Source organism: Aulonocara sp. 'chitande type north' Nkhata Bay, linkage group LG7 (assembly GCF_057382095.1).
Source record: "Aulonocara sp. 'chitande type north' Nkhata Bay isolate Kocher_YH1m ecotype deep benthic linkage group LG7, A_spYH_male_GT1.1, whole genome shotgun sequence".
In the NCBI taxonomy this organism is placed as follows: Eukaryota; Metazoa; Chordata; class Actinopteri; order Cichliformes; family Cichlidae; genus Aulonocara; species Aulonocara sp. 'chitande type north' Nkhata Bay.
In genome coordinates, this window is record NC_141350.1 from 40,852,623 (window position 1) to 40,865,246 (window position 12,624).

Consider the following 12,624-nt stretch of genomic DNA (forward strand, 5'->3'; position numbering starts at 1 on the left):
GAAAATCTTTTCAACAAAGCTCTATGAAATGAAGCACTAAATTAACCAGTTTGTGGTTCACTGAAGATTGTGTTGAGTAGTAATACACATGTGCTTACCCAGAAGTCTTCCCCTGTTACCATGTAAAATTCTCAGAGATTACCTCTTGTAGTGATTTTGGGGTGTTTATATATATTTCATAAAACTGAACGGACATTTCTTCACTTAAACACTTCCCTCAGCCCACATGCACACACTTGACTTTTTGCATCCATTACATGTAAAAGAAGAAAGACTTTGACAACAGCTCCCAGATACACTACTTCACGTGTGTGCTGCTTTAAAGACTACAGTGGCCCCTTAGTGACCTGTTGATCCCAAGGGCTTAATCCAGTCTGAACGAAGGGTCAGAAACCTTCTGCCCTCTCTGTTTGATCGTCTCAGCTGCCCACAGGAACACAGTTTGACATTATTTGGTGCTCGTTTAATGTGTGAATGGTCTCTTTTTCTATTTTGGGAGCCTATTCCTCGTGGACCTACCACATGACTGGTATAATTAGTGTGTTGCTGCTCATTTTGTCTACATCTTAAATATCTTAAACCATCCAGTAAAGGTTGTGCTTGTGTTGTACACTTACTTTCATCTGCACAAACACACACGCCATAAGTGAGAAGTAAGTGTTTGTGGGAGAGCTGGCTCATTATGCTTGCAGCTTCAAAAAATGACTGCAAGGGAAAAAATGAGAGAAGAGAATTTAAATTTGAGTCCATGAACATGAGTAATCAATAAGATTAACAGTCACCTAAATTCTTCCTTAAGAAGCTAACCTCTGAATAGCTGCGATGTGCCTTGTCCAGAATCTTAATAACAACGTCCATCTGATGTGTCTCCCCATAGTCTCCAAGCTCCTTCCTCACACCGCAAAAGATCTTGGTGAACGTTCCTTGACCCAGACTCTCTTTCTGAAACACAGTTTTATTGGTTTATTGAAAAAAACCACATTGTTTAGTTGACTCTAAACAGTTCCCTAGGCAATGTCCTCTCCTCATAAACTCCTCAAAATATATTAGCTTGAATAGCAGGAGTCATACAGTCATGCAACCAAAACAGCCTATACAGCGAAATGCAGGGTTTTTTGTTTAGAGCAGTATTCTCAAAACTACAGACAAATACATAGTTTATCATCCAAAGTAAGACGCATGAAACAAAAAAGATGACAAACTTTGACTTTTAACATCCATCAGAGCCAATTCCTTTAGCATTTCTTAATGAAAACTCAAAGTTGCCACAGATGTTTATCCAAATCTTTACTCCTGCCTTTTTTTATTCGTAGTTAAAGCTGAGATCTTCTGGATTCTCTGAAGTGAAGAGTCACGAACTATATCAATACATTTCCAAGCCTCCACACATTCATCCTGGGAACTAAATGAAATATTATGTTCGTCTGGCTGAGCTGTGACCCAGGCAGTTAAACGTTATCGACCACCTGGATCCGATTTATTGAAGATCAGATATACTGGCAATATCATCAGGCCTTATCATTTCCAGGCAAATTGTCAGAACATAATATTTTTCTTCTGTAATGAAAGATAGAGTAATCTTTTGGGGTTTCAAGCGGTCTGCTAGCAAAGCTCTTAACTAACTTAATAAAAACATCAAGTGCAAATCAGAAAGTCAAAAAATACATTCAGTTTATACAGCCCTAAAAACTAAGCACACAACTTAGTTTCATAGGAAATAAGAGGTTAGCAGTCAGGTGCTGCTAATCAAATGCACTGCCCAGCACATCAGCACAAACACAAGCACAATACTGCAGGAGGAGTGTTAAATGGTAAAATGGTAAATGGCCTGTATTTATATAGCGCTTTTCTAGTCCCTAAGGACCCCAAAGCGCTTTACACAACCAGTCATCCACCCATTCACACACTGGTGATGGCAAGCTACAGTTAAAGCTTGGCTAAATAAACAGCCTGTAGTCGTGAGGTTTTCCTATGACAGTTCTGTCCAACAAAACTTTAAATGCTCAAATAAAATAAAAACAGAGACAGCAGATTGAGTCTTTTTGTTAACCGTATCTAGCATCCTGGCGGATCCCACAACAGTTCTCTTGCCTCTGGTGTTCTCACTCAAGTTTACATTCACAAAGGCTCCAGCCTTTAAAATACGAGATTATAAACAACAACAAAATAAACTATCACAGCTATGCAGATGACACACAAATATATATCACAATGTCACCAGGAGACCGAGGCCCTGTACAGGCTCTTGGTAAATGCATTGAGGAAATCAATGACTGGTTGTGCCACAATTTTCTCCAGCTAAACAAAAACAAAACTGAGGTAATAGTCTTTGGCGCCAAAGAAAAACGATTACAGGTCACCAGAGAACTTCAATCTATACATCTAAAAACCACAAACCAGGCGAGAAATTTGGGTGTAGTGATGGATGCAGACCTAAACTTAGAAAAACACATTAAGACAATAACAAAGTCAGCTTACTATCACCTCAAGAATATAACAAGGATAAAAGATCTGATGTCTCAACAGGACCTGGAAAAACTAGTCCATGCGTTCATCTTTAGTAGGCTTGATTACTGTAACAGCATCTTTACAGGTCTACCTAAAAAATCAGTCAGACAACTACAGCTCATTCAGAACTCTGCTGCTCGAGTCCTCACTAAGACAAAAAAAGTGGACCACATCAGTCCAGCTCTGAGGTCCTTACACTGGCTGCCTGTCCGTCAGAGGATAGACTTTAAAGTTCTGATGCTGGCCTATAAAGCTCTGAATGGTTTAGGACCAAAATACATCAGTGACCTCCTGACCCAGTATGAACCTTCCAGATCCCTCAGGTCATCTGGATCCGGTCTTTTATCAGTTCCCAGAGTCAGAACCAGACACGGAGAAGCTGCATTCAGCTTTTATGCTCCTTATATCTGGAACAAACTCCCAGAAAGCCTCAGATCAGCTGAAACACTCAGTTTATTTAAATCCAGGTTGAAGACTCACCTGTTCTCAGCTGCATTTGAATAAAGCACCAAATCCACACTTTAAGCTTAAATTTCAAAACTTACATTTAACTACTGATTTTATCTACTGTTCTGATTTTATCTGTTTTGATTTTATATACTGTTGTTTGTTTGTTTGTTTGTTTGTTAATTAGTTAGTTAGTTTATTTGCTTGTTTTAATCAATTTTAAATCATGCTTTTTATTTGTTCTTGTTTCTAATGTCTCTGTAAAGCACTTTGAATCACCTTGTTGTTGAATTGTGCTATACAAATAAACTTGCCTTGCCTTGCCTTGCCTTGTTCAGAAGTCTTAAATCTAAATTATATCTCTTCAGGAGAAAGAAAAGAGGACTTTCAACACTGTTTGGTATTTCCAGTGTGTTTGAGAAACAGCATGTGCAATCCTGGCGTTTTCATGTCAAAGGAGAGGCTGAAGTTAGGAGCCAGAGAAGGTTTACTTACGATGATGAGATCCTCCTTTCGAATCTTGTGAAAGACCATCTGGCTGATGTTGTGTTTGTGGAGCGTGGGAGATATGGGCATCTCGGCCCCTTGATTGCTTCTACACACTAGCAGGTTGGACTTATCTGAAGAAAGGTAGAGATTAACAAGGTTCACACTACACCTGACCAAAACTAGACAATGACACTGATGACTCACACTGTTAAATATTGAATTTGATCAGCAATTATAAACCTGGATTATTACATTCAGAATTCTTATCGTGGATATGAAACTTTATGTTGTGTGTTTTTATATTTTTCACCATAAACCATAAATCAAAGTTTTGGTACCTAAAAACCTGGAATAGTTTACTGAATCATTAGCTTTCGTCTCTAACTTCTCCACACACATATGTTTTGTTTTGTTTTTTACGAGGCGATAAAAACTTATTTTTGTTCCAATAAAAATGTCATTAATTTCTTTTCTTATATGCATGCAAAGCTAAATCATTATTGATACCATACTATCAGTAACCATTTCTTCGTAACACCAACACAGTACCTTTGTATGATCTGTTCTTTGGCTTATAGTCTAATCACATGTACCAATAAACACATTTTCTTAAGATGTTTTTAAAGTATCTAATAAAAGCAGAAGCTTTAAGATGATTAATTGACTGCAGCAGGGACACAAAGGATTTCACACATAAACAGTTACAAAATAACAGTAAACAATAAACAGTTACAAAATTAAAATAACAGTGACATAAAAGTGCCCAGAAATTCTGTGGAGTGCTAACATAGGATTCATCAGTGCCACTGAAACAGGATTTATGTCATGGTCCTGGGCCATGTTGGCCCAGTATTCTTAGTTTTCTTGTATGTTTGTATTTTGTTCCCTATTTAGGCCATGTTTCCTGAGTTGCCCTGTTGTGTTGTTCCCTAAGTGTTTTCCCTTCGTGGCTTTTACCCCCTGTGTGCCCCTCTGTGTATCTGTGAGCCCTCGTCTCTCCTTATGTTTTATTCCATGTTTCCCCAGCCCGTTATGTCTGTGTTTTCCCCGTGCTCTCTCTCCTCCTGTCTGAACCTCCGTACTTCCTGTTTGACTCTGCCCGTCTCCCGTCAGTGTTATGTTCACCCCGCCCTGTCTCGTTATGGTTATCTGTGTCAGCTGTGTTCCCCGTGTGTTCCCACTTTCCTCGTTAACCCTCTGTGTATTTCTGTCTGCGTCTCCCTCTGTTCGGCGTCGCGTTCTCCCTCATGCTGTGTGTGGTTCTCCCCGTGTCTTCTGGTATATGTTACAATTAGCTTTTCCCAGTGTAGTTTAGTTTAGTTTTGTATTGCTTTGGTATCACTGCTTTCGTTTGTCACCTGTCAGCAATAAAGCTGCATTTTGAGTTTATCCCCTGAGTCCGTGAGTTTGCATTTTGGGTCCTCATCCTGCCTGCCACACAGCGACCATGACAATTTACAAGTTTGAGGATACTGGAAAACCACATTTTATTTGCTGATTTTATCACTGTCATCTAATGTTTCACAGCTAAACAACGCACGCTGCTCACTGTTTCCATAGCTTCATTAAATGTTAAAATGCTTTTATTTTTTAAAAAACTCAAAGCATGTGGAAATGCATTTTACTGTGCCTTCAATTCTGAAATGAGAAAATAGCTTGTATTTCACGTTTTCATTTTCGTTTTCATCACATACATGTTCTGGATGTGAACACTGACCTTTGTGGCTGGGTGGGCAGCACCTGATCAGCTGAAATGTGTACCCATCAGTGCGGAGCGCCTCCTTCTGGTAGCAATTCAGAAGTTCCCTGAGTGAACCAAAGCTCCTCTTGGCTCCACTTAGAATGTACTCTCCTGACTCCGTCTTTGTGATCTGACAGTGCTTATAGTCCACCATCGTTTCATACTGAAAATCAAAAGAAAAGTTTCCACAGCTGAGTTGTGCTGAATGTTACAAAGGATGCTCCTTGTGTCCCTTCCTTACTGCCGTTTCAGTCAGCCATACACGGTCTGAAAACTGGTCATTTTTACTTGTTTTAATCCTCCCTCAGTCATACAAACTTGAAACAGTCTAAGTTACACTTAAAGTCAAACACAGAACACACATCCAGTAAGTCACAGTATGGTGACCTGCTGGGAGATATAGACCGCCTGCAGCAAGTAGATACCAAACCTTATTGCTCCCTCTAGTGGCTGAAAATGTGATCAAAATCATGTGCAGATAGGTGTGTTTCCGGTTTTTGAAAACCAGTGGACATGGTTTACTTTGAGAAACAGCTGTGCAATTTCATCGTAGTGACTTTAAACATCTTACTTCATATTTTATATCTGCTTGGATGTATGCAGTCATAAGCTGAAGAAGCGAGTTACATTGCATAGCAGTAATGTGGGAAATCGAGTGTTCCCCACAAACATTAACACTACTTACCCCCACCACAAAAGACATGAAGTATTTATCATAATCCCTGGGGCTGCAGCGAAGCATGTACAGGCCTTGATGGTTACCGGAGCGCCGCAATTTACTGACCGTAAATTCCATCCTGCGATCAAAAGGGACAGAATGTTTTTTGCTGATTTCATCTGTTCATGACTGTGCATGTGGGACGTGATGCATGATATGCATGCGTGTGATACTTACGACACAGGGCCGTGGCAGTAGCTCTGAATGCACTCCAGAAGCCGTGGCGGCGCTAATTCTTTGCACAGGTAATGATGGGCATCGGCCACCAGCCTGTAGTATCCATCGATCAGTGACACGAATGACACGGCCACTGAGAGCGAGCGAAATTCCAGCTCCTTCATTGTGAGTCAATGCAGAGGCATACAGAAATACAGATGCAGGATTTTACTTATTTTCTCGTGCTGGAAGCAACAAAGTATCTTATACACGAGCAAATGAGGACAACCTAACATCATTTAGTTGTGAGAGTTCAGCCCAGAGTCTCCAAGTTGATACTGCTACCATCTTGATCCATGATGGCTGCCACTGGTGACACGTGCCTGTTATCTGCTGCCAGTACTAAGCGTTCATTCAACTGTCTGAATACATACACTATATTTACTAAATAATTTAAGTAAATATAAGTACATTACACCTGCAGGAGCTGCTCCGCCATGAAAACCCATGCCACAAAGCTCCCGGTGCAGTGTTTATGCTGCCGTTAATGTCACAGGAGGTCTGGAACTCTAAAGATATTGAGTCAGCAGAGCTTTGAGTACTCGGTGACTCACCATGTAACTTTATGTAGTCTGCCACTTGGTAAATGAGTTTCTAAAAGTTCCCACTTTGCAGTAATACTATTTGCAGCTGACTGTAGGAAAAAAAAAGAAATTTCGGGAACTGCTTTCTTGAAACGGTGATACCTATTATGAATTCAGTGTCTTCTTTAGAATAGCCCATCTTTCTTTCACAAATGTTTGTAAAGGCAGACTGCATGGTGAGGTGCTTGATTTTATACACCTGTATCAATTGAACTAAAAATACCTGTACTCAAAGATTAAGAGGAGTAGACATGTACTTTTATCCACAGAGCATATCTATTGAACTGCTGAGCATCTATCATGGTACTGGAACTGATGTTGAGGTCGTTAAACTGATGTGGAGATGCAGAATGAACTTCAAACTGGTAGGAAAACAATTAATTTTTCCACAGTGTTTCTTTTGTCCTGTTTCTCTCACCCCTAACAGGTCGGAGCAGATGGCTGCCCCTCCATGAGCCTGGTTTTGCTGGAGGTTTCTTCCTGTTAAAAGGGAGTATTTCCTTCGCCCTGGAACCAAGCGCTTGCTCATAGATGGGTGTTTGATTGCTGGAGTTTCTCTGTATTATCTTAGGGTGTGGGGATCCTGCTTCATTGCATTTAATTTAATTCCACATTTTCTTAACTAAATCCAAATTAGCTTGTGTGTTTAGATGTTATGTTTAGCTAGTTGTTGGTCTGTTGTGTCAGCTCCTAAGATTTCTGGTAGTGGCATGGTTTCATTATGTGGGGCATCTGGAGGAGGATAATGTGTTCAAGTCATGTTGGCCCCATTGAAACGATTTATCTTCATATCCTTAAATACTTCTTTCAAATGAATAAAGAACATATGTTGCAACATGGTTAACAGACATGACTGAAAGTTAAATAGTTTTAAACCAAAGTGAACTGTAATTAAAATTTCTCAGTAACAGCAGAGAATGACCAATAACACAGCAGACGTGTTTACTATACCATGATCTGGTTATCCTGTTTGGTGAGTGTAACTATGCGGCTCTCTGCAGATCCTTCCTTATTGCCTTGTTTGATACTGATGTCAATCACCTCTGGAAAATCACAGTATGTCTGCAGCTCCTACACACACACACACACACACACACACACACACACACACACACACACACACACACACACACACACACACACGAACAGTTAAAAATAGTTATTTGTATTCTTCTTTTTTTTTAAAAATCAATGCACACAAGCACCAATGATAGGACACACCCATGACAACAACACACTTGTAATATATTTGTTCTCACCTCCTCTGCTCTGTCCTCCTCTTTCCCTTTAGACCACTGGATGCCCTTATTTCCCATGACAATGATGGTAACCTCATTTGAGGAGGTGTCTGTGACTTGGAAGTGCTCGGAGTAGAGAGAGGGCAACAGCATCTCAAGGCTCATTAAGTATTTGAGCTTGAGGTTACACACAGTGGCCTTGCACTCACTGAACTGCTGGATGAACTTCCTGAAGCGATAGCGGATTCTCTTCCGAGTCAAAATGTTATATTCCTGGATGCGGCTTCGCATGGACACTGGGAGGAAGGACTTGTAGCTAAAAGAACAGAGAGGTCATTCAGGAGGATCTGTCTAAAATCTTTACAAATAATTCATCCTAATGATTAGTTAGGCAGAAATATATATGTATGTATATATTTATATATATATATATATATATATATATATATATATATATATATATATATATATATATATATATATATATATATATATATATATATATATACCCTGTGATCAAGCCTAGTACAGATGAAATATTTTCAACTGAAACTTTATTTCACATACAGGTATTTTATTTAACTGCATGAACACTGTGTCTGTCACACTACTTTGATGATATTGTTATTCATAAACTATACCACATGCACACCAGCACAGGAACTAGCATTTCTAATTATTTAGGTCAAATAGTTGGCAGCATATGCACGCACATGCATATCCAGCACGATAAAATCACACTTCATGCACAGCCCTCTCTCTCTCTTTCTCTCTCTCTGTACTTCAAGAACAGTTTCTCGTCTAAAAATCTGTTTTCTGCATTATTCACACAAGTCTACCGTTGTTTACAGCGCTGCCGGCCGCAATTTTTTTCCTTTTACTTACTTCCGAAAAGAAAACCTAATTTCTGCCGTTCAATAGGCTTCTGAACAAATTTGAACTTTTAAAATTATGCAAAATGCAAAACGCTTAGCCGTGTCTCTAATAAAACCGCTGTAACTTCAGAGGTAATGTTCATAAGTTGATTAATGGTTTTCTTTCGTTTTTGATGTACTGCAGAATATTTTTATAAAATCCCAGGCCAGGAAAACCACCTTCATGTTTTTCTGTTTTATCTTCAGCTACTTTGACACAGAAGCATCTGCTGTGATGCTCACACCTTTGATAAAGTCTTGTGTGTGTCAGCTTCCTTTTTATAGATAGAAAAATATGTAAATGTACTGATCTGAATTATAATATTTCTGACTGTCTGAGGCAAAATTTCCCAGATTTAAATCGAATTGAATCGAATTGTGGATCGAATCGTTTCAGGACCTTGTGAATCAGAATCGATTCTAGAAATCAGTGACGATATCCAGCCCTATTTTACAGTTTTCCACAAGGGTTGCAAGGCCACAGGTCTAAGCATGCGTTGATCAGTCTCCCCAACCACCTATTCCAGGTCTTCTAGTGGAACGCTAGCCTAGATATATAACCTGCACTGAAGCACCGCAGCAATTTCCTAATGTTGTAAACCTTAGGGGCAGGGATAGCTCAGTAGGTAAAGTGGTCGCCCCATGATCGGAAGGTCGGCGGTTCGAATCCACTTAACGGCTACCCTGAGGTACCCCTGAGCAAGGTACCGTCCCTACACACTGCTCCCCGGGCGCCTGCTTAGTGGGCTGCCCACTGCTTCACTGGGTGAATGGGTCAAATGCAGAGAAAAACAAGTAATTTCCCCATGGGGATCAATAAAGTATCCATTATTATTATTATTATTAAACCTCAACATCTGGCAATAAACCCATTCTGATTCTGATTCTGATTCTTTCCAGGAAGTTCTGGGTGTAACCAAGGTCTTTTTTCCTGTTGCACATTCTAGTCTAATGACCTAAGCAGGGGCCTGTTCTTCGTACCTCGCTAAGTAGGTTAGCCGGATTAGATTGTTGACGATTTCGCGTGATCCTGGATCAGTCAGTTCCCCGAAGCTCATCCGGGACTTGCTGTCATAGCAACAGAGCCGTAAGCGTAAACCTGCTCGGGAGCAGGTTTACTTTATGTAAACAGGATTAGATCGCGGCCACGCAGGTATGTCCGCTTCATTTATACGAAAGCAACAGCGATAAATAAATAACATCAATGTAACTGAAGATAATGCAGCACTTGATCCTTTTATTGATGTCACACAGATACATACAGGTCATTTCCTAAAAAAGGGAAATGTACTATTAACATTCTATTACATGTATGTGATTATTACAGATGTAATTCATATTTCAGAGTAGTAATTGTAAATTACTTCGTGTAATCAAGATGAGAGACCACGGCTATAAAAGCCAAGGTGGATTTGGGAAGCCTGTCGCAGCCATGTCCTGTCCGTTTACGCGAGCAACCCATTGCGGAAGGTGCAAGATTGATAAGGAGAGTCCTCAGAATTCAGCATATATTGCGGGACAGACAGGATCCTTTAGCTCAGCGCGACAGTGTGCTCATAGAGAGATATCGATTTTCCCGTGAGGATATTATTTACTTAACCAACTTGTTGACGAGGGGGTGCAGGACCACCACCTGTCTTTTTTTGCTCTGCCCTTTTCCTGGTTGCTGTTATGAACAAACAAACAGATTATTTCAGGGTCTCTTTCCAAGAGACGAAAAGCAATATAAGTGATAAATATTACCATTCTGTAGAATATTCTTATATTTCACTTTTACTTGTTCCCATGTTCTAGTGGGTCCTGTTGTGGCTCTAATGTGAAAGAGGATAAAATATAACATATTATAATATAATATAATGTAATATAATATTGGATAATATGGTGTGATATGATAAATCTACCCTACCGCCTACTGGTGTTGGCCAGAGGGGCCGATGGCGCGATATGGCAGCCTGGCTTCTGTCAGTCTGCCCCAGGGCAGCTGTGGCTACAACCGTAGCTGCCTCCACCAGTGTGTGAATGTGAGAGTGAATGAATAGTGGCATTGTAAAGCGCTTTGGGTGCCTTGAAAAGCGCTATATAAATCCAATATATTATTATTATTATTATTAAATTACTTACGAGTTTAATTTGTCAGCAACTTTCTGCCAGCCCTCTCTCCTTGCTTTTGCAGCCTTTGCAGTGTTCCCTTGCGTTCTGATTAAACTTTGAAACTCCTGAAATCCCTCACTCAGGAGTTCTTGCTCTGCTGCCGAAAAATACCGAGCCGAGCGCGCTCCTTCGACATTTTCGCCGACCAATCAGAGGGTTGCCGATCAATGTTTCTACTATCGATGCGTAGCCCCTTTTACGACACCCAGTGATGTCACATTCCTGCGTCCAGCTGTAGTAATCGTCAACAGCAGGTGTGTTCGGGGAACCGGATTAGCGAGCTCACGGTTAGCGCGATGATTTGATCTTGGATGTGTCATTTGATCTTGGATGTAGTAAGCGACGTACGAAGAACGGGCCCCAGCTCACCAGATCACTGAACCTTACCTCACATTCTCTTTGGCTGTTTATGATTATGGACACAATTAGTGATAAAAAGCAGCCCTGGCAGTTCAATACCACCAGGGAATTAGTCTGAATTATTGCCAGCAATGTTAAGCAAGCTCTCACTACAGTAACAGTGAACAGCATACAGCAACAGACCCAACAACCCATACTTGTTAAGAAATCTGGATAGGATACCACAAGGAACACCTTCGAATGCCTTCTCTAAGTCCACCAATTGAGTTGAGCGAACTACCAACAATCCTTGATTATCCTTAAGATGATGATGGCCCAGTCCTGTGTCCCATGACTAGGACGAAGGTGGCAGAGGGCAACCAACACTTTTTTGGGGCCCGTGTTAATTAAAATCAGTTGTGGCCCCTGCATGCCAAACACCCAGACAATAGGAGAGCACAATCTCCTATGAGGAGCTGTAAAAGGCCAGCAGCAGCTTTCGGTCATGGTTATTATTCCTCAGGACACGGAGGAAGTGCAGCTGCTGTTAGGCCTTCTTTACCAGTGTGTGAGTCCAGGTGAGATCAGTTGAGATGTGGGTGCCCAGAAGCCTGTAGGTGGAGACAGATTTCACCTGTTCTCTGTTTATAATAAGAGTGGAGTGGACCTGTCTGTGCCTCCTGAAGTCTATTTTGAGTTCTTTTGTTTGAGGACGTTCAGCTTCAGGTTTCTGAGCACCAGCAGGACAAGTTCTCTACCTCAACCCTGTACGCTGTCTCATCTCCATCAGAGATGAGACCGACTATGGTGGTTCATACTTGACCATGACGTTGGTTGTTTGGGTTGGTGTACAGTCATGTGTTTACCGGGCGTACAGTAAGGACCGGGAACGCAGCACCACAAGAATCAAACCAGGCAAAGAAGGTGTTGAACTCCTCTGCAACTTTGAAGCTGCTGTCGGGGGTTGGGGGGCTCTGGCCTTTAAAGTTCGTGAGGGCTTGGATGCCTCTCTATACCTGGCAGAGGTTGTTGCCTGTGAGGAAGCCCTCTATCCTTCCTTACTTCTATCCACCTCTTGTAGGCCTCCTTGGCCTGTTTGATGCCCTTCCTCAGGTTGGCTCTGGCGGGCTGGTTCTGGCCAGGTACGGGGTGTGATAAACCTTTAGGTGGAGCACAGCCTAAAAAGCACCACCGTAGTTTGCCAATCCAAGGACACTGTTGCCAGCTTCCATGCAATGTTGCAGAGGCAAGTTAACCCCTAAAGCCCCACAATGTCTAA

The 12,624-nt window shown here is 41.1% G+C and overlaps 1 protein-coding gene across 1 annotated transcript in view; it reads right to left on the reverse strand.

The window, feature by feature from the left end:
- jak2a (Janus kinase 2a) overlaps nucleotides 1-12,624 on the reverse strand; it is a 41,736-nt gene that overhangs the window by 7,931 nt on the left and 21,181 nt on the right. Inside the window, exons 6-13 of the mRNA XM_086300397.1 lie at nucleotides 7,963-8,257; nucleotides 7,655-7,774; nucleotides 6,081-6,238; nucleotides 5,871-5,982; nucleotides 5,162-5,348; nucleotides 3,451-3,575; nucleotides 808-942; nucleotides 618-705 (exon numbers count right to left, since the gene is read on the reverse strand). Of these exons, the coding sequence (XP_086156523.1) occupies nucleotides 618-705; nucleotides 808-942; nucleotides 3,451-3,575; nucleotides 5,162-5,348; nucleotides 5,871-5,982; nucleotides 6,081-6,238; nucleotides 7,655-7,774; nucleotides 7,963-8,257 (1,220 nt within the window). The remainder of the gene's footprint in view (nucleotides 1-617; nucleotides 706-807; nucleotides 943-3,450; nucleotides 3,576-5,161; nucleotides 5,349-5,870; nucleotides 5,983-6,080; nucleotides 6,239-7,654; nucleotides 7,775-7,962; nucleotides 8,258-12,624) is intronic.